Source organism: Nannospalax galili, unplaced genomic scaffold (assembly GCF_000622305.1).
Source record: "Nannospalax galili isolate Female #2095 unplaced genomic scaffold, S.galili_v1.0 scaffold948, whole genome shotgun sequence".
In the NCBI taxonomy this organism is placed as follows: Eukaryota; Metazoa; Chordata; class Mammalia; order Rodentia; family Spalacidae; genus Nannospalax; species Nannospalax galili.
This window is the reverse complement of record NW_008358192.1, coordinates 353,816-371,874: the sequence shown is the minus strand read 5'-3', so window position 1 is coordinate 371,874 and position 18,059 is coordinate 353,816. Positions and strand designations below refer to the sequence as shown.

At 56.8% G+C, this 18,059-nt stretch overlaps 3 protein-coding genes across 7 annotated transcripts; 1 reads left to right on the top strand and 2 right to left on the bottom strand.

The window, feature by feature from the left end:
* Position 1: 1 nt before the first annotated feature.
* On the bottom strand, positions 2–5,678 carry Nelfe (negative elongation factor complex member E). The gene is made up of 11 exons (XM_008821496.2): positions 5,550–5,678; positions 5,139–5,221; positions 3,479–3,545; positions 3,237–3,382; positions 2,679–2,753; positions 2,519–2,556; positions 2,092–2,375; positions 1,861–2,005; positions 1,686–1,740; positions 1,369–1,471; positions 2–310 (listed from the first exon to the last, which is right to left on the bottom strand). The coding sequence occupies exons 2-11, from the start codon at positions 5,211–5,213 to the stop codon at positions 240–242; spliced, it is 1,059 nt and encodes a 352-aa protein (XP_008819718.1). The 5' UTR covers positions 5,214–5,221; positions 5,550–5,678; the 3' UTR covers positions 2–239.
* Positions 5,679–5,725: 47 nt separating this feature from the next.
* Positions 5,726–15,947, top strand: Skiv2l (Ski2 like RNA helicase). Of its 2 annotated transcripts, none has more exons than XM_029557887.1 (28): positions 5,726–5,862; positions 5,940–6,043; positions 7,493–7,602; positions 7,702–7,819; positions 7,906–8,020; positions 8,128–8,202; positions 8,453–8,506; positions 8,585–8,775; positions 8,933–9,061; positions 9,284–9,429; positions 9,687–9,833; positions 9,931–10,015; positions 10,176–10,282; positions 10,583–10,816; positions 10,885–10,981; positions 11,141–11,353; positions 11,433–11,543; positions 12,496–12,726; positions 13,053–13,190; positions 13,339–13,476; positions 13,612–13,716; positions 13,986–14,136; positions 14,205–14,331; positions 14,516–14,726; positions 14,850–14,960; positions 15,037–15,255; positions 15,393–15,533; positions 15,620–15,947. In XM_029557887.1, the coding sequence occupies exons 1-28, from the start codon at positions 5,841–5,843 to the stop codon at positions 15,818–15,820; spliced, it is 3,831 nt and encodes a 1,276-aa protein (XP_029413747.1). In that variant the 5' UTR covers positions 5,726–5,840; the 3' UTR covers positions 15,821–15,947. The 2 variants fall into 2 exon arrangements, with proteins under 2 accessions (XP_029413747.1, XP_008819712.1); XM_008821490.2 differs by having other exon boundaries at positions 5,727–5,862; positions 10,670–10,816; positions 15,620–15,824.
* Dxo (decapping exoribonuclease) lies at positions 15,908–18,058 on the bottom strand. 4 transcript variants are annotated; one of them, XM_017795196.2, is made up of 8 exons: positions 17,906–18,058; positions 17,364–17,725; positions 16,993–17,228; positions 16,838–16,909; positions 16,655–16,802; positions 16,419–16,554; positions 16,193–16,287; positions 15,908–16,118 (listed from the first exon to the last, which is right to left on the bottom strand). In XM_017795196.2, the coding sequence occupies exons 2-8, from the start codon at positions 17,717–17,719 to the stop codon at positions 15,968–15,970; spliced, it is 1,194 nt and encodes a 397-aa protein (XP_017650685.1). In that variant the 5' UTR covers positions 17,720–17,725; positions 17,906–18,058; the 3' UTR covers positions 15,908–15,967. The 4 variants fall into 4 exon arrangements, 3 of the variants coding, with proteins under 3 accessions (XP_017650685.1, XP_017650684.1, XP_017650686.1); XM_017795195.2 differs by having other exon boundaries at positions 17,879–18,041; XM_017795197.2 differs by having other exon boundaries at positions 15,985–16,118; positions 16,188–16,287; positions 17,879–18,050.
* Position 18,059: the final 1 nt, after the last annotated feature.

Here is an 18,059-nt window from a genome sequence, read left to right as displayed (position 1 = left end):
GTGTGTTCCACATCTTTTTGGGGTAAAGGAGTGGGGATGTGCATTGGGCATGTTGTTACAAGTAACATGAATCTCTGACAGCCACTCTGGAAGGCTTAACCCCATCCCAAGTGCTGAAAAACTAGAGGCTGAAGGGAGGTGCGTGAGCTTCCACCCCAGTGTTTCACTGAGACCAGCACCGGGGCATGTGAGGCACAAGGACTCCAGCTTCGTTTCCTAGAAGCCATCCACAAGGTTTCCTACAGATCGTCACTGTACACAATCTGGGTCCTCTTGTCCCGGTGGCAGCCCTTAGGGCTGTTCTGGACGGCTAGGAAGGGAGGAGAGTGACAGTTAAGGTCTGAAGGAGGCTGTGGGTTAGACCTGAGGCCCAGAGCCTGCTCCCTCACCCTGGGCTTTGGCTCTGGAAGCCGTGTTCACGCTGCCCTCTGGTGGCTAGGATGGCGGATGTGCTGAGCCCACTTGGTGCTCCTATTGTCCTGAGTGTACTGCTCTAAGGCAGTCACTGTGAGGCAGAATGATGTTAACCACTACTTTTGGTTGATACATGAGAATTAAAAGAAGAAGAACCTCAGCAGCCCTTGTTGGTGTACTGGTCAATTCCGGTTCCTTCCTCGTGTCGGCAGAGCCTTTTGCTCTGAACCCTTGCTCACTCCTTTTCCAGAAAAATCCATTTTCAGGAAGATTGGGATGCTCACACTGGAAACCCTGCTGGCTGGGCAACCTCTCGTGCAGGAGGCCTGGCTGAGCTCAGCAGGCTCCCTGCAGCCGACCCTCCTCTCCCCACTGGGCATGGCTGGCTCTCCACCCTATCCAAGGACTCCACTCTACCCCCGTGGGGCCGGGTCCTTAGGCTGCTGTGGCCCAGGGCCTGGGCTGCTCTCTGCGTGGACCCTTCCTGTCTCCTCTGCTGCTGCCTCCACTTCAGCCTGAGTCAGGATGGCTGGGCATGTGTGGGGGTCATAAGCACAGCCCAGCTTCCCACACACCCTAACTATATCCTACGCTAGTCCTGGCTCACTTTTCCTCCAACCCGTGTCTGAGGGCTTTTGTTCTGTGGCCCTCTGAAATGCACAGGATGCAAATCTACGCTCCATTCCTTGCCTCCCAGCTGAGTTCTGGATCCCTCCTTTCTAGTTGGGACAGTGCTCCAGCTCAGAGACCACGGTCGGGCTGCACTGTCCTCCCTGCTGGTCACTGCGGGGATATTTCTAATGCTCCTCCCCTTACCTGACACATGGCCTGGGAATTCTCTACCTGTCCACACACTTTCTGAATTTCAGCACTTCTAGGGAACCCAGAGACATGGAGCGGGACAAAAGAGGGGTGTGCCACAGGCGAGGGTCGAGGGGAGAGCCCCATTCTTACCGAGGGAGCCCCAGACAGATTTGCCAGTGGCAGCATCCAGCATGGGCTGTTTGCGGGCTATGTTGACTTTGAGCTGTACGGATTCCACCTGGGTCCCATTGAGCTGCAGTGGGAGAGGGGAGAGGACAGCAGATGGGGCATTACACAGGGGCCAGGAGGGCCATTCAGGGGCTGCTCTCCTTGGAGGACACTGACTAGGGAGCTAGGATCTAAGTTTCCCATCAGGAGGAACCAGTTTCCTCTTGAACCAAGTATTATAAGGAGAAAACACGAGGCTGACAGAAAGGACAGGAAGAACGGGTCTGAGAAGTCCCAACCTCAGCAACGGCTTGATCTGCTGACTCCATCTTTTCATAGGTGACAAAGGCACAGCTGGGATGAGAGAAAGTAGGGTCAGCAGAGTTCTGTGGATGTCACTGGACTCAACCAACCCCTGTGCCCAGAGGCTGCCAGACAGCAGGCAGCTTCCTCCCCAAGGATGCTCATCCTTACTTTCTGGGTGGGTCCATGGAGAGGTCAATGATGTTTCCAAAAGGAGAGAAGGCCCCTCGGAGGAGAGCGGACGTCATGTCCTCACCATACACATACAGAGTGTTCCCTTTCCGAGGAGCCCGGCGTTCAGGGAATGAGTCTGACCCTGTGGGTCAGGAATCACAGTCACCTCTAGTCTACCTCACCTTCCACCTTAGTTGGCTCCACCTGATCCTAGCCAAGATGACTCACTGCGGAAGGGACCTTCTCGGTCTCGGTCCCGCTCCCGGTCCCGCTCCCGGTCCCGCTCCCGATCTCTGTCTCGGTCTCTGTCCCGGTCGCGATCTCGGTCTCGACTCCTCTCGTGACTTCGGTCCCTGCTGCGGCTTCGGGGAGGGGAGGCAGAGGAGCGGGCACCACCATGTTCTTCATAGCCCCAGTCAAAGCCTCGAGGTGGGCCATCACCAGCCCCAGGGCCCTCTGCTTCTTCTCCATCTGGCCCTAGTTCCCGGAGCCGATCACTGGAAGACACAAAGCTGGGGAGAGGCAGACTGTAAGGGCCAAAGGGGCCTTGAACGCCCTCCCCCAGACCTGCCAAAGTCCACACTCCTACTCCAGTCCTGAGCCTCCCGACTTGACTCTGGTTACCAACCCTCCACCAAATAATGGTCTCTCTAACCTTTCATACAGAGATTTCCTCTGGGGACGTCTGGATGACTGGAAAAAAGACAAAGAATAATTAAAATGATTACTGGATGCTGGCATGGGGTCTAGAACATGTGGATCTTCAGTCGTCCTCCATCCCTGACCGCACAGGGACAGAGCTTGGGAGCCATTACCTCCTGGAGGTCATCGTCAGCAGATATGCTCCTCTGGAACGGCTGGAAAGTGGGGACAGGTCCCTTCTCAGGGTCCTGGGGAGGGGCAGAAACCCATGTCAGTGTGGACCAGGCTGTCCAGTCGGGAGATGGATGGCTGCCCTTCCTTCCCTCTCTCTTCTTGGCTTTTCATCTACTTGCTTCTTTTAATCTTCGTACGTTTCTTATTAGATTATGTGCTATCTTTTAAAGTACGGGGCTTGGTTTACCCAAGCCTCTGCAATTCAGAAACCCAGAGTGTGTAAAGTAGGAGACTTTCCATTTTGCAAAAAGGAAACCTTGGAACTCTGGTGGGGTGTGGGAGTAAGGCTGAGCAGTGGTCACTTGAGTTCATGAGCCAGAGACTGGCTGTTAGACTGACAGTGAGACCAGATTGTATCTCCAGAGGAAAAAAAAGACTCATGGTAGAACCCCCCCTCCCCATCTCAAGAATGGTACACTCCCCTAAGCCCAGCTCCCTTCCAGCTTGGAGGAGTGCTTGTGATGTCCAGGGTACCAGAACAATCTGGCTGCACTCACCTTTAGCTTTCCCTCTAGGGTTCGAGAGCGTTTGAAGCCCGAGTTCTTAGTCTCGGCCTTGATGGCACTGATGGCTCCTGACTTCACCAGCTGCTTGGCCTGCTCTGTTGCTGTGGCGGTGTCCACTACAGGCTGCTCTGACAGGGCTGGGGTTTGAGGGAGAGAGAGGCATTATGCTGGCTGCGGCAGAGGGCAGCCCCGGGTCGCTCCCCTCCACACTCTTCCCAGCTCCTGGCACTCACAGCGTTTGACGCCACCCTGGCTCGCTGTGCTGCTGCTTTGCTTCTTCAGAGCTAGCAATGCCTTTTTCTGGGAATGAGGGTAAAAGCCATGTCAGAGAGGACCAGCTCCTGCTGCATAACTCCAGGAACAGCTAGCAGAAGCAGTGCTCCCCAAGTGGTGAGCTGCCCCCCAGTCCCATGGTGCCCCAGAGTGCTGCACGGCCCCCGCCCCATCACCATCCAGTCAGCAATACTTAACCTAACCAAACCACTGTGACCAAAGGCTTCCCAGGCTCACATTTTGAAGCTGAAAACCATGTGCTTTGGGGACATCATCTACCCATTCTCTGTATGTTTAATGAGGCTGTTTGGAAATGAAATGCCTACTTCCTAGCCTCAAGAAACTTACAGTCCTGAAAATAGTGACTAGACCAATAGAATGAAAATAGAGGTGCAGATCCATCACAGCCGGAGACAAGCAACATTTTTCAGATGCTTGAAGTTATGAAACCAGGACCTGCACAGACGCTACCCAGTACAGAGAGGATGTTTTAGACAAAGAAAGCAGGATAGTAAAGACGCAAGGTTTCAGAATGTATGCTTCGAGAGTAAACAACTCTTGATTCCACACTGAGGTTGTGTAAGATTTTAGGGCTTGGTTCTATACAGGATGTGAAGCCTTTAAAGGGATTTGAGGAGGGAATAGGGTTAAACGTCTTCAGTGCATCATTTTAATAGAAGTCAAGAAGTCTGTCTAGCCAGGCATGGGGCAGCATGTCTTTAATCCCAGCATTTGGGAGGCAAGGGCAGGTGGATCTTTGTGAAATGGAGGCCAAGCCTGGTCTACAGAGTCCCAGGCCAGCCACAGAGAGACCGTTTCAAAAGAAACTTGAGAGAGAACATTCTGATAGGCTAGGCGAGTGTCGGCAAAGCCCTGTTCTGGTGGAATCCTAGGGATGAGTAAGTAAATGGGAGAAAGTACTTAGAAAAAAACACGCACTCAGCACGCTGAGTATGGTGTTGTGTCCATGGAGTCCCAGCTACTCAGAAAAGCTGAGGCAGAAGATGCAGGAACCCAGAAGTGCATGACCAGCCTGGGCGGCACCGTGAGACAACAGTGAGAGAAGGGGGAGGGGACGAAGATGGACAGACCCTGACAAATGTTTGGTCACACAGATAGTGCAGACGTCAGTCAGTGATGAGCTAGGCATGATGGTGGAGTACTTGGGAGGCTGAGAACAGCTGTTGTGAGTTCCAGGCTACCCAGAACTGAGAGTTTCAGGGCAGCCTGGCTAAAGTGTGAGGCCCTATCTGAAGAGAAAGAAAAAAGTTTGAGGTAAGAATTTAAGACCGTAGTTGGTCCTACCTGAAAGCCAACAGGGCCTAAATCAGACAGGAAGATAGCTTCAATCTGACCGTCTTCAGTCAGGTACTGGATAGAACTGGCTAATCTAAACGTGGCCATCTGGAACTCTTACCAAGCTGCGGCAAAGGCTGATAATCCCATGGTGAGCCACACAGAAAGTCCATGCTGACTGGAGGGCGACGTGAAGACACACAGTACGTGTGCACAAGCCAGCTATGAGCGGGGAGGGGCCCCGAGCTCCTCACACCCACCCCAGGGGTTGTCAAGAGTCTGTTCAAGGTTGGGCACATGTCCCCTCTCAACCCCTAACCTTACCTTTTTCTTGAGTTTGTTGAATTTCTTCTGTAGAGCCTCTTCCTCTTCGCTCAGTCCGGGGGGTATCACCAACATGGTGGTTCCTGAGTCAGGGGCAGAACCCAAGTCATCATACCCACCCTGTACACTCCAGGCGGTACCTGCGCGACTTCCAGACCCCGCCCCGGCCTCCCCTCTCCAGCCGTCTCCCCGCCCCCGTCCCTCGCCAGAGCGCCGTCCAGCCTCCTGCTCCGGCCAGCAGCCAGCATCCGCTCCCGCCGTCAGCCAGCATCCCCTCCTGGTCCAGTCCGCGGTGCCTATGCCGGGGTGGGCGGGCACTGCCTGCAAGCCGGGCGACGGCCCGCGGCCCCCATCACCTCGGGGTCTTGGGGCGGAGTGGGGACGGGACGAGGGACGGGGAGAAGTCCCTACCTGGGGGAGGGGCGGCGCCCGGGGCCCCAGGTCTTCGGCACCGCCGCGCGAGCTGCAGCGAGCGGGCTCGCGGCGATGACGTCGAAGGGGCAGGACACGCGGTAACCAAGGCGGCGAGGCGCAGCGACTTCCGCCCGGCCTTGCCCGGCTCGGGGTCCGGCTTCTTCTCCCAGCGGAAGGAAGGGAGGCGTGCCGGAAGTTGGCTCCACTTCCGCCCGTCTCGGGGCGGGGCCGACTCCAAGGTTACTGGCTGGCGTTTCCGGGCTGCCCCGCAGCTGCCGTGGCTCCAGCATGTTGGAGACCGAGCGACTCGGTGAGGGGGAGGGAGGTGGGAGGGAGAAGCGGACGGGAACGGCTTCTGACCCTTGACCTCTGGCCTTTCCCTCCTAGTGTTGCCCCCTGCTGACCCCCTGGACCTTCCCCTTCGAGCCCTGGAAGTGGGATGTACGGGGCGCTGGGAGCTGCTGAGCGTGCCTGGGGCTCCAGAGAGCACCGTGAGTGACTTAACTGGCACCCTGACCAGCGCGGGTCAAATTAAGTCCTCCCTGCCCTCCATCCTACTAGAATCTAGCTTGACCTTGCTTGTCGGGACACTGACCCGTGCCCTCCCGTATCTGGACGCTGACCTGTGGGCCCCGAGTGATGCTGGACAGGTCCCAGCCTCCCTTCTGGACCTTCCTCCTGGGTGCTCCCTTCTATCTCTAAGCATCCCAGTTCTTGGCTGAGATGCCAGCTCTTAAGCTCCTGGCTTTTATCCTTAGGCCTGAGACCCCTTTTTAAAATCAGCAAGTCTGTCTTTTAACTAGGGAGGTGATTTTTTAAATATTTTATTTACATTTTGATTTTATGTGTGTGCATGTATTGCCTGCATGTAGGTAAGTGCACCCGTGTTGTTCAATGCCCTTGGAGGACAGAAGAGGCTGTCGGATCCCCTGGAACTGGAGTTACAGACAGTTGTTAGCTGCCATGTGGGTGCTGGGAAATGAACCTGGGTCTTCTGCAAGAACAATCAGTGTTCTTAACTGCTGAGCCTTCTCTCCAGCCCCATGAGGCCCTGTCTTAAAAAAATCAAAAAAAGAAAAAGAAAATATTAAAAACCATACAAATTGGGGCTGGAGAGATGGCTCAGCAGTTAAGAGCACTAGCTGCTCTTGTAGAGGACCCAGATTCGGTTCCCAGCACCCATATGGTGGCTCAAACTGTCCTTAATTCCAGTTCCAGGGGATACAGTGCCCTCTTCTGACCTCCCCAGTCATGGCATGACACAGGTGCACTTACAAGTAGGCAATACACTCATAATACATAATAAGTAAATAAATAAAAATGTAAAAACACTGGGCATGGTGGTGCACGCCTGTAGTCCCAGCACTTGGGAGGCAGAGGCAGGCGGATCTCTGTGAGTTCAAGGCCAGTCTGGTCTACATAGTGAGTTCCAGGACAGCTGGGGCTACAGGGAAACCCTGCTTCAAAAAGACAAAAAAAGAAAAAGTAAAAACATGCAAATCCCAGGTTGGAGATGTAGCTCAGTTGCTAGATTGTTTGTCTAGCATACAAAAAGTCTTGGGTTTGATCCTCAGCACTGCATAAAACCAAGGGTGGTAGTGCCTGTCTGTAATTCCAGAGGTAGTGGTGGGAGGATCATATGTTCAAGGTTATTCTCCCCTACATATCAAGCTGGAGGCAAGCCTGGGTTACATGAGTCCCTGTATCAAAACAAAAAGCAGATTCCTGCTTCTGGCTTCTTGTGAGTTTGAAACCCAAAATCTGCATTAACTGATGCCTCAGCTACTAGATCGGCTTGAAGTGGTGTTTGCATGACCTTTGGAGCATTGCTCTTCTGTCTGTTGGGGACATCTGTCATTGGACATAAACACAAATCCCATCACCTTTTCTGTCTGTTTATCCTCTTCTAACTTAAGGCCTCTCATCTCGCATTTTCCCAGCTTCCCCATGGCCTCCCTCCCTGTGCCCCGGATCTGCAGCAGGAAGTACAGCAGTTGTTTCTCTCATCTCCAGCCTGGCTTCCTTTGCATGGAGTGGAGCACTCAGCTCGGTGAGGCATCTGCAGGGCCCCAGACCAGGCAGACAGGCCAGCGAATGAAGCTGGAGATGAGGAGAAAGAAGATTTCAAAATGCCCTTATTTCTCTCCAGAAAATGGCAGCGGAAGGCAGATCCCTGGTCTCTCCTGACTGCCCTCGGGGCTCCAGTCCCATCCGACCTTCAGGCCCAAAGACACCCAACCACAGGCCAGATCCTGGGCTACAAGGAAGTGAGAGTTGGGCCACAAGAAGGGGAGTTGGGAGAAGGAGTCAGAGGCAGGCTTCTCCTCACAGGGGCTCTGACCTCTGGTCTCAGGTCCTGCTGGAGAACACAAACCTGTCAGCCACAACCTCCTTGTCCCTTCGCCGGCCTCCAGGGCCAGCCTCACAGTCGCTATGGGGGAATCCAACACAATACCCTTTCTGGCCAGGTAAGTTCTGTGTAGTGGTGGTAGGAGAGGGTGCGTCAGTCTACAGGGAAGGACTCCTCCCCTCGCTTACATTCTCATGAATCCCCATCTGCTCACCCCATCCCCAGCTGGAATGGATGAGCCCACCATAACAGATCTGAGCACTCGTGAGGAAGCCGAGGAGGAGATAGACTTTGAGAAAGGTGAAGTGGGCTCTGCATCTGAGGAGGAGGGTCCAGTCGGCCTATCACTGGGCTGCTGCAAGCCCTCCTGTGCTTTCCTAAACTGGGGAAAGGGGTCCTTCCCATTCACAAGGGAGAAGGTGTTCTGGCATCTGTTAGAAAACACCCAGAGCAGCTATGCAGAGTCTGCTGTGAATGTCTGTTGTATGATGTGCAGCTTGCATAACAGCCATGCAGTGGCCCTGATGTTGTCTCTGTCTCCACCGTCCAGATCTTCTCACCATTCCTCCTGGCTTCAAGAAAGGCGTGGACTTTGCCCCCAAGGGTGAGTCTGACAAGGGTCTGAGGGGATGCCCTGCTTCTGCAGACAGACAGATGTAACAAGGTAGCTCTTGCTCCTCAGATGGCCCAGCTCCCGCACCTGGGTTGCTCAGCCTCAGCCGTCTGCTGGAACCCTTAGATCTGGGTGGGGGAGATGAGGACGAGAGCGAGGCAGCAGGATGGCCAGGAGGTCCTGGAGGGGACACAGTGTCAGCCTCTCCCTGCAATGTTCCCTTGGCTCGGGCAAGCAGCTTGGAGGACCTAGTATTGAAGGTTGGTGGTTCTGGGTGATGCCAGCAAGAAGGAGCTGTGCCTGGGCTGGTGTGGCCAGGTTGGGTTTGAGGGGTGGAATGGGACATCTGGGGGGCAGGGGTAATGGTAGTTGAGCTCTTTGGCTATACCTTTATCACCCCTGCCCTGACTTTTCCAGGAAGCATCCACAGTCACATCCCCCCTGGAACCTCCCAGACCTGCGCCTCAGGAGCAGTGGGCTGTCCCCGTGGACGTTACCTCCCCTGTGGGGGATTTCTACCGCCTCATCCCTCAGCCAGCCTTCCAGGTACTGTAGCCCAGGCCTCACACACTCTACCACTTGGTGGCCCTGATCCTGGCCCTGCCTCTCAGCCCAGCCTTCTCTCCATCGGAGGCTAGACGCCTTCCAGGCTTGTCCTGGTCCTCGGTCCCAGCCCTGCCCCACTCTGGCCTGCTCTCCTCCCTGTGTGCCACGAGCAGGAAGTGGAAAGGGCCTGTCCCTGCAACCTGCCTGCTTTCTCTTACACAGTGGACGTTTGAGCCGGATGTGTTTCAGAAGCAGGCCATCTTGCACTTGGAGCAGCACGACTCTGTCTTCGTTGCCGCTCACACATCTGCCGGGAAGACAGTCGTGGCCGAATACGCCATCGCCCTGGCCCAGAAACACATGACGCGGTACAAATGCCCTCCCTGTCACCAGCCAGCCCCGTTTCCTCCTGCTTCTTTCCTGGACCTCATCTCTCCTCCCACCTCTCTGCCTCCCTCTGCCAGAGAAGAGGGACGGAAAGGCAGACATGACCTGGTCTAGTTGAGGAAGGGGGCATATCATGAAGGAGGATGAGAAGGTTCTTTGTGTGAAGGAAAGGGCGTGAGCCCGGGAGGGTCAAACTGAACATGTATTGAGACTGGCTGACTTCATACCTTGCTCCCAGCACCATCTACACTTCGCCTATCAAAGCCCTGAGCAACCAGAAGTTCCGGGACTTCCGAAATACATTTGGGGATGTGGGGCTGCTCACCGGGGATGTGCAGCTGCACCCAGAGGCCTCCTGCCTCATCATGACCACAGAGATCCTTCGGTGAGAGGGGGCCCTCCCAGGTGGGTGGACAGGGAGCATCCTTGTACAGGCAGGGTGGAGACAGCCGCTGGGAGTCAGCCCCCCTTCTCCTCCCCAGCTCCATGCTGTACAGTGGCTCCGATGTTATCCGGGACTTGGAGTGGGTCATCTTTGATGAGGTTCACTATATCAACGATGCTGAGGTACAGGGACATGGGGTCTCCCATGGGCCTTGTTGAGTAGACCTGTCCCACACAAGCCTGAGGACCTCACTGCCTTCTTTGGCCCTGCCTGGGACCCCGGGGGCGGCAGAGCAGCCCCTCTGCTCCATCTGACCTGTCGTGTCCCCCCACGTGTGCCTAGCGTGGGGTCGTGTGGGAGGAGGTGCTGATCATGCTCCCTGACCACGTCTCCATCATCCTTCTGAGCGCCACTGTCCCCAACGCCCTGGAGTTTGCCGACTGGATCGGGTGAGGATGATGTGTGGGCTGGGTGCTGAGTGAGGGGCTGTGCTGCTCCTTGGCTGGGGTTGGGGAGCTGAGGCCACTACAGCCAGGAGAAAGTTGCGAACCAGCCTGCCTGGGTGGCTACAGTACGCTGCCGGGGTCCAGAACATTTTGGCTGAGATGGGATAGTGGGGGACTTCCATCTGGACAACGACAGGTACATGCCAACGTCCTGAAGGAGAGGGGACGGGGAGAGACTGAGTCATTGAACCAGGGGGAATGGGATTGGAGATGACATCATGGACCTCCAGTCCACGCTCCCAGGCGACCAGGGATGAAACCTCGGGAGAGACTGGGAGACGGGACTCCTTCCCGCCTCTTCCCGGATCTGCCACCACCTCCTCCCTCCAGGCGGCTGAAGCGTCGGCAGATCTACGTGATCAGCACGGTCGCTCGACCTGTCCCCCTGGAGCACTATCTCTTCACCGGGAACAGCCCCAAGACTCAGGGGGAGATTTTCCTGCTGCTGGACTCCCGAGGGGCCTTCCACACCAAGGGGTAAGCCCAGGGCCCGGGGTTGGGGCTGGGCCTTGGCCGGGCCTGACACCGCCCTTCCCTGTGCCCAGGTACTATGCCGCTTTGGAGGCCAAGAAAGAGAGGATGAGCAAGCACGCCCAGACGTTCGGGGCCAAGCAGCCCACACACCAGGGGGGACCTGCACAGGTGCGGGCTGCGACCTTCCCTGTCTGTCGAAGTCTGCTTCTCAGCCCCCTTTCATCCCTGGTCCCTTGGGGCTTGAAGTCTGCTTTGTCATAGCTCCGCCACCGCCACACAACTGCCCCTGGTTCAAGGACTCAACCTCTCCCGTCCCTCCTCCCTCAGGACCGTGGAGTGTACCTGTCCTTGCTGGCTTCCCTCCGCACCCGGGCCCAGCTGCCCGTGGTAGTGTTTACTTTCTCCCGAGGCCGCTGTGATGAGCAGGCTTCGGGCCTCACCTCACTTGACCTCACCACAAGCTCAGAGAAGAGCGAGATCCACCTGTTTCTGCAGCGCTGCCTCGCTCGACTCCGAGGCTCTGATCGCCAGCTTCCCCAGGTCTGTCTCTGTTGATATGGGTGGGGATTTGGTGATCCGAGACTTGTCCCCAGCTGAGGGCCGCCCCTCACCCCTACAGGTCCTTCACATGTCAGAGCTCCTGCGCCGGGGCCTGGGTGTGCATCACAGTGGTATCCTGCCCATCCTCAAGGAGATTGTGGAGATGCTGTTCAGCCGAGGACTGGTCAAGGTGAACATGGTGGGCGAGGGGCCCTTTCAGGGCCCTTAGGAGTAGCCAGAGAGCAGAGGGGCAAAGACGTAGGCAGGACAGTTAAGAACACTGAATGTAGGCTGCCCGCATTTGAATATCAGCTTTACCAGGTCTGCTCTGCATGACCTAGGGCAAGCCACTTAACCCCACTGCTTTAGGGGTGTACACCACACCCCAGGTAGTCCTCAGAAGAGGAACCCCCAAGGTAGCAGCATAAACGAGTCACTAGTAACTAGAGAAATGCATTGAAATGCTTTCAAGATAACGGTGTGGCTGTTGAACTGGCCACATTTAGGAAGCTGGCTGACCACAAGTGTGACCAGAGACATAGGGGACGACAGGCTCCTAGGACCCTAGCTAGATGGAGCCAGTTTATTTTTTCCACCCTGGCACTGTTGGAACAGTTACCTGTAGTGCACTTTTCCACCCTAGCATTCATTCCTAGGTATCCACCACACAGAAACCCCACCTTTGTCTGTGAGGGAACGTGTGTGCATTTTCTTTGCTCTCTAGGGTCTTGTGTATCATGGCAGGATGTTGTTAGTTCCAGGGTGCCCTTCACTGGGACTAGGTAAATGTGGGGGTCCCTCCCTACAGAGCTGTTTGCTTTAGTCAGAAGCAGTGTTTGACAAACCACGGGAACATGGATGGATGTGGACAGGTGATGTGGAGAAAAGAAGAAAACAGACTATAGCTGCCTTTATGTGAGCTGTGGATTATATACGACAAAACAAACTGTATTTGGAAGTAACATTCACACAAAGAGACTGGAAGTGGGCTGTGGGGCAGAGGGAAAGAAATAGATAGGGAAACAATGCCACCTGCCCCATAGATTTTCTGGAGAGTTCGTGAGATCCTGCAGGCAATCACCTGGGCCAGGCCTGGTGTGGACAAAGTGCTTCTGCTGATCCTCTGTCCCCTTCCATCTCAGGTCTTGTTTGCCACGGAGACCTTCGCCATGGGTGTAAACATGCCAGCAAGGACAGTGGTGTTTGACTCCATGCGTAAACACGATGGCTCCACCTTCCGGGACCTGCTCCCCGGGGAGTATGTGCAGATGGCAGGCCGAGCAGGCCGGAGGGGTCTGGACCCCACAGGCACCGTCATCCTGCTCTGCAAGGGCCGTGTGCCTGAGATGGCGGATCTGCACCGAATGATGATGGTGAGTGAAGGTGCGTGGTCCTGGTGGGCACAGCCACGCTGAGTTCCCTAGCCAACCGTGTCCCCTCACTTCTCTTCTGACATTCTCACTTTGTCTGGGACAAGTCCAGTTGTAAGTCAGCAAATCCAAGGAGAGGCCTGGGTCCCATCTCTGCTTTATCACCACTGTGGGTATGGTGCTAGATAGGGCCTTTGAGTCTGACTTTGGTTTTGCTCCTTGCATTAGAGGTGAGTAGGGGTAGGTCTCAGCCTTAAGGCTGCAGAGCTGGGTCCAGATCTGAGCAGACTGGTGGTCACCTGTCTCACTGACTTCCTGCCTGGCTCTAGGGGAAGCCATCCCAGCTGCAGTCCCAGTTCCGCCTCACATACACAATGATCCTCAATCTGCTGCGGGTGGATGCCCTCAGAGTGGAGGACATGATGAAGAGGAGTTTCTCGGAGTTTCCATCCCGAAAGGACAGCAAGGTGAGGGGGCTGGGATGGTCAGTGTACCAGACAGGTCAGAGAGCCAGGCCAGGAAGAGGTGGGGGCATGTAGAGGCCAGTGGATTCGGGGTGGGAGTGTGGTGGGCTGGGCCTGGAGGCTTGTTACAACCCTTGCCTCTTCTGTTCAGGCCCACGAGCAGGCTCTGGCTGAACTCACCAAAAAGCTGGGTGCTCTGGAGGAGCCTGACACAACTGGCCAATTGGCTGACCTGCCTGAGTATTACAGCTGGGGGGAGGAGCTGACAGAGATCCAGAACATGATCCAGGTATGTGTGTTTTGGGAGTGTGATGGGGAGATGGTGGGAAGGGACAGTGGGTCATGCTGGTGCTCCTGAGCTTAGTGTCCCAGCGTCTTGATCACATTTCCTCTCATGTCATCCTGTGCCCACCCTGCACTCTAGCAATGCATCATGGAGTCTGTGAATGGACTGAAATCTCTCTCAGCAGGGAGGGTGGTGGTTGTGAAGAACCAGCAGCATCACAATGCACTGGGTGTGATCTTGCAGGTGAGGGCCAGGGGGCTTGACCCCAGAGTGGGAGGGAACGAGTCAGGCCCTAGCACCCCTTTGACCAAGGGCAGGTTATGACAGGTTGTGAATCATTTATTATCACGACCACGTCATGTCTGGCCCTGAAGAAGCTGGTCTGGTTGCTTGGCTTGGCTGCCCCTCTACAGTGCTAGGCTGCATGTAGAGGCTCCTGATCCCCATCCGGGGCGGGCATCTGATGTCCATGTTTGATAGCATTCCCCAACCCCTGTCCTGGCCTCCCCTAGGTCTCCTCAAACTCTACCAGCAGAGTCTTCACAACCTTGGTCTTATGTGAGAAGCCTGTTGTGTCTGAGAGCCAACAGGACAAGGAGCCAGCCACTCCGGATGTGCCGCACCCAGATGACCTTGTGGGCTTCAAGCTGTTCCTGCCTGAAGGTGAGAGAGCCAGGTGATGCCTTACTTCCCCACAGTGAGCAGCGTGTCTGACCTCCTCCCTTTTCCAGGGCCCTGTGATCACACTGTGGCCAAACTCCAGCCAGGAGATATTGCTGCCATCTCCTCCAAGGTGCTCCGGGTGAATGGGGAGAAGATCTTGGAGGACTTCAGCAAGAGGCAGCAACCCAAATTCAGGTCAGAGCTGCCGGGGCCTTTTCCAGGGAGGATTCCTATGGTACCAGTGGCTGTACATGTAAGGGAGGGCCCTCAGTCATGAAGAAGACCATGAAATGGGGTGCCGAGGGTCTTCCTCAGCCTGGGGGGAGGCTCTTGGAGTAAAGCCTCTTGGCCCAGATCCCCAAACCTGATCCCTCTTCAGGAAGGACCCTCCCCTTGCAGCCGTGACCACCGCTGTTCAGGAGCTGCTGCGCCTGGCTCAGACTTACCCGGCAGGACCCCCGACCCTTGACCCCGTCAATGACTTGCAACTCAAGGATGTGTCAGTGGTAGAAGGTGGCCTCCGGGCCCGGAAGCTGGAGGAACTGATCTGGGGGGCTCAGTGTGTGCACAGCCCCCGTTTTCCTGCCCAGGTAGCTCCCAAGTAGAGGGGCGTTTTCCTCCCTGGTGCCCTGTAGACTGGCTTCTCCTGGGGGGCATGCTTGCTGAGGGCGAGGAGGGCTGATGGGCCCTGGCTGTGGCTTTCCTTTCCGTAGTACCTGAGGCTGCAGGAGCGGATGCAGATTCAGAAGGAGATGGAGCGACTGCGCTTCCTGCTGTCGGATCAGTCGCTGCTGCTGCTCCCTGAGTACCACCAGCGTGTGGAGGTGGGAGGAGCGGGGTGGGGTGTGGGGTGTCAGTGGCTTGGGAAGAAGGCAGGCTTGTCAACCCTTTTTCTCGAAGGTGCTTCGCACCCTGGGGTACGTGGATGAGGCAGGCACTGTGAAACTGGCCGGACGGGTAGCGTGTGCCATGAGCAGCCATGAGCTGCTCCTCACTGAGCTCATGTTTGACAATGCACTGAGTACCCTGCGGCCTGAGGAGATTGCCGCCCTGCTCTCTGGCCTGGTTTGCCAGAGCCCGGGGGATCCCGGGGACCAACTCCCAAGCACCCTGAAGCAGGTAAGGGCTACTTGCCCCTCCTTTCCTGAGTTGTGGCATTCCCACCTCCCACCTCAGAGAACCCCTTCAGTCCTGGTAAATGCCCCCTGGTCCTGGAGCAGGAAGGCCAGCCTTGACCCCCTCTTCCCCCTCTGCAGGGGGTGGAACGTGTCCGGGCTGTAGCCAAGCGGATTGGTGAGGTCCAGGTGGCCTGTGGCCTGAACCAAACAGTGGAGGAATTTGTGGGAGAGCTGAATTTTGGGCTGGTAGAGGTTGTGTACGAGTGGGCTCGGGGCATGGTAAGTACCTTGGTTTGGTGGGTGGCTGGCCAGGGAGAAGGTGCCCAGGCCTGGCACATTTAGTCTTCGTTTTGCTTTCCCCACAGCCCTTCTCTGAGTTAGCAGGGCTCTCAGGGACCCCTGAAGGCTTGGTGGTCCGCTGCATCCAGCGCCTGGCTGAGATGTGTCGCTCACTGCGAGGGGCAGCCCGCCTGGTAGGAGAGCCTGTACTGGGTGCCAAGATGGAGACAGCAGCCACCCTGCTAAGACGGGACATCGTCTTTGCAGCCAGCCTGTACACTCAGTAGAGGCGTTCTGGATAAGTGTAACAATAAACAGCCACCCAGACTGCTGGGCGTGGGGCAGGGATGACTCCACAAAGATGCAGCATGACACCTGCTTAGAAAGTCACCTTTATTATCTGCAGAGACCAGTCTGGTGGTTCTTCTGAAGTATCAGTCTTTGGGAGAGGGTGTCTTTGGGGGGGATGGGAGATCCTGGGTCAGAGCGTCCACATACCACGTAGGCAAGAAGGTATAGGGTGCATCTTGATGCACAGACACGGTGACTGGGCCACCAGGCTCCCAGGAGAAGAGGTGGACAAGCCTGGGGTAGATGGAAGTGTGGAGTGAGACAGAGTGGGAGCTGCGTCCAGAGGGGTGTACACCTGAGTGCCTTACCTGGGGTCATCCTGGACAACTGTGTTCTGGGCAAAGCTGAGGAAGGTAGCACAGAAGTTCATGCACACGGAGGGGTTCCAGCCATCGCGGTCATTCTGAGGGGACAGGCAGACGACTGTGGGGGTGGGAGGAGGGGAAGGCATACCGCAGCAAGGGATGCTAGACAGGGGTCTTGGTGCAGGGCAGGTAGGGGGAGATGGGTGGGAGCAGTGACACCCTGCCTTACCCTGACGTGTTCAAACATCTCCATGGTAGGAAAGGTCTTTAGAGAACACACAAAACCTTCTGGGTTACGGAAGCCAGCGACAACATTTGGGACCCCTGGGAGGAATGACTGGGCCCACCATTTCAGGAGTTTGTGTCTGCCAGGAGAGGCAAAGGATCAGTGGGTTCCTCCACCTTCAGGCTGCTCTCCACCCTGGTCTCCGATCTAGGCTCTCCTTTCCACCCGCAGTCCTGAACCTGTAGAAGCCCCTCCACTGGCCGGGGCTGTGCATCTCCTTGGAGGTCTTGAGCTCCACATAGCAGGCAGGAGGCTGTGCGGATGGAGCCTGGGGGTCTGTGCAGTCTACCTCCCCGGAGAAGAGCAGAGGATGGTTTCCCAGGCGGCCTCGGAGAAGAGCAGAGGATGGTTTCCCAGGCGGCCTCGCAGCACAGAGCAGAAGGCCACGTTGGTGTTAACCTCCCCAGAGGGATCTGGGGAGCCTCCGGGTTTGTCTGCGGAGACAGAGAAGCAGCAGGGGAGGGGGCTCTCACTCTCCGGGGAGGGGGCCAGTCCACACCGTGGAGACGACTCTCACCTGCACACATGTACTGCTCAAACTTGTAGCCCATGTACATGAGCTCACGGAGGAGGGGTGGCCGAGTGAGCCTCTGGGCCCGAGCAGCAGGCGTCTCCACCTCACTCAGGTAGAGTGTCCCCTGGAAACGGGAGGCCGCAAGCTGCCAGCCCTCCTGCCGCTCGTAGGGGGTGGTTAGCAGTTTTGTCAGGTGTCCTCGCCATGTCACTATGGCCCCTGCTAGCCAGCCTGGACCCCTGAGAGGGAAGAATTGGGGACCAACGGTCTGACTCGGGCTTGGCTCCGCTGACACCCCCAAGGATAGGTGCAAGTGGCCCGCAAAGGCTTTAGAAGGCAGAACCGCGCTCCAGGTCCACTTGTGCCCAGCTTACCCCTCCAGTCGGCCTCGGTGTTCCAGAACCCAGCGGAGCAGGTGGTCCAAGCTCTCCCGGACCTCCTCATCCCGGGGCTGGTAGCGATCAGGATATCCATCCCTGAGGTCAAAGTCCGGGCCCGGGCCGTGGGCCGGAGGAGGGCTGTAGTAGCGGAGGGCGCGGGCGTCGCCGTGGTACCGGCGCTGCGCGTCCAGGGAGAAGCAGCCCACCTCCGAGGGGCGCCGGTAGAAGGGGAAGGGCCCGCGGTACAGGGCGGGCTCCGTGCGCAGCGAGGCTGAGGAGCGCAAGAGCTTGCTCCGGGGCTCGGCCACCTCCGTGTCCTCGGCCTTCCTCTTGCCCTCTTTGGACTCCATAAGGTCCTAGAGCGGAACACGCTGCCATTAGAGCGGACGAGACCGCCGAGTCTGGCTTCCGGGCCCGGCAGCCCCAGCTCTCGGGGCCGGAGCCGAGCGCCTCTCCCCCATCCGGCCCTCCATCGCGGTGAACTCGAAAGGGACCCAAGATCCGGTTACCTCGAAGCCCCCAACCCTGACATGCACCTCCGCAAGCTATGGCGTCACCGCAGCACGTCGGAAGCCGGGGGTGGGGGGCGATGCCAAAGAAGGGTTTCGGCTTCTGATGACGCCATCGGACGCCGACGGCCTCCACTGGAGCAGGAGGCGGCTCGGGCGCTATTGAGCGCCAGCCTCCAGC

Bases quoted from the DNA above. Each gene is read 5' to 3' on its own strand.
- Skiv2l (XM_029557887.1), top strand. From the start codon at position 5,841: ATGTTGGAGACCGAGCGACTCG. The intron at 8,021-8,127 runs GTAAGTTCTGTG...CCCCATCCCCAG, and splicing joins ACAATACCCTTTCTGGCCAG to CTGGAATGGATGAGCCCACC. The intron at 14,137-14,204 runs GTGAGAGAGCCA...TCCCTTTTCCAG, and splicing joins CAAGCTGTTCCTGCCTGAAG to GGCCCTGTGATCACACTGTG.
- Dxo (XM_017795196.2), bottom strand. From the start codon at position 17,719: ATGGAGTCCAAAGAGGGCAAGAGGAAGGCCGAGGACACGGAGGTGGCC. The intron at 17,229-17,363 runs GTAAGCTGGGCA...CTTCCCTCTCAG, and splicing joins CACCGAGGCCGACTGGAGGG to GGGTCCAGGCTGGCTAGCAG. The intron at 16,555-16,654 runs GTTCAGGACTGC...CTCTCCTGGCAG, and splicing joins CAGTGGAGGGGCTTCTACAG to ACACAAACTCCTGAAATGGT.
- Nelfe (XM_008821496.2), bottom strand. From the start codon at position 5,213: ATGTTGGTGATACCCCCCGGACTGAGCGAAGAGGAAGAGGCTCTACAG. The intron at 3,383-3,478 runs GTGAGTGCCAGG...CTCAAACCCCAG, and splicing joins CCAGGGTGGCGTCAAACGCT to CCCTGTCAGAGCAGCCTGTA. The intron at 2,557-2,678 runs GTAATGGCTCCC...TCTTTTTTCCAG, and splicing joins CTGACGATGACCTCCAGGAG to TCATCCAGACGTCCCCAGAG.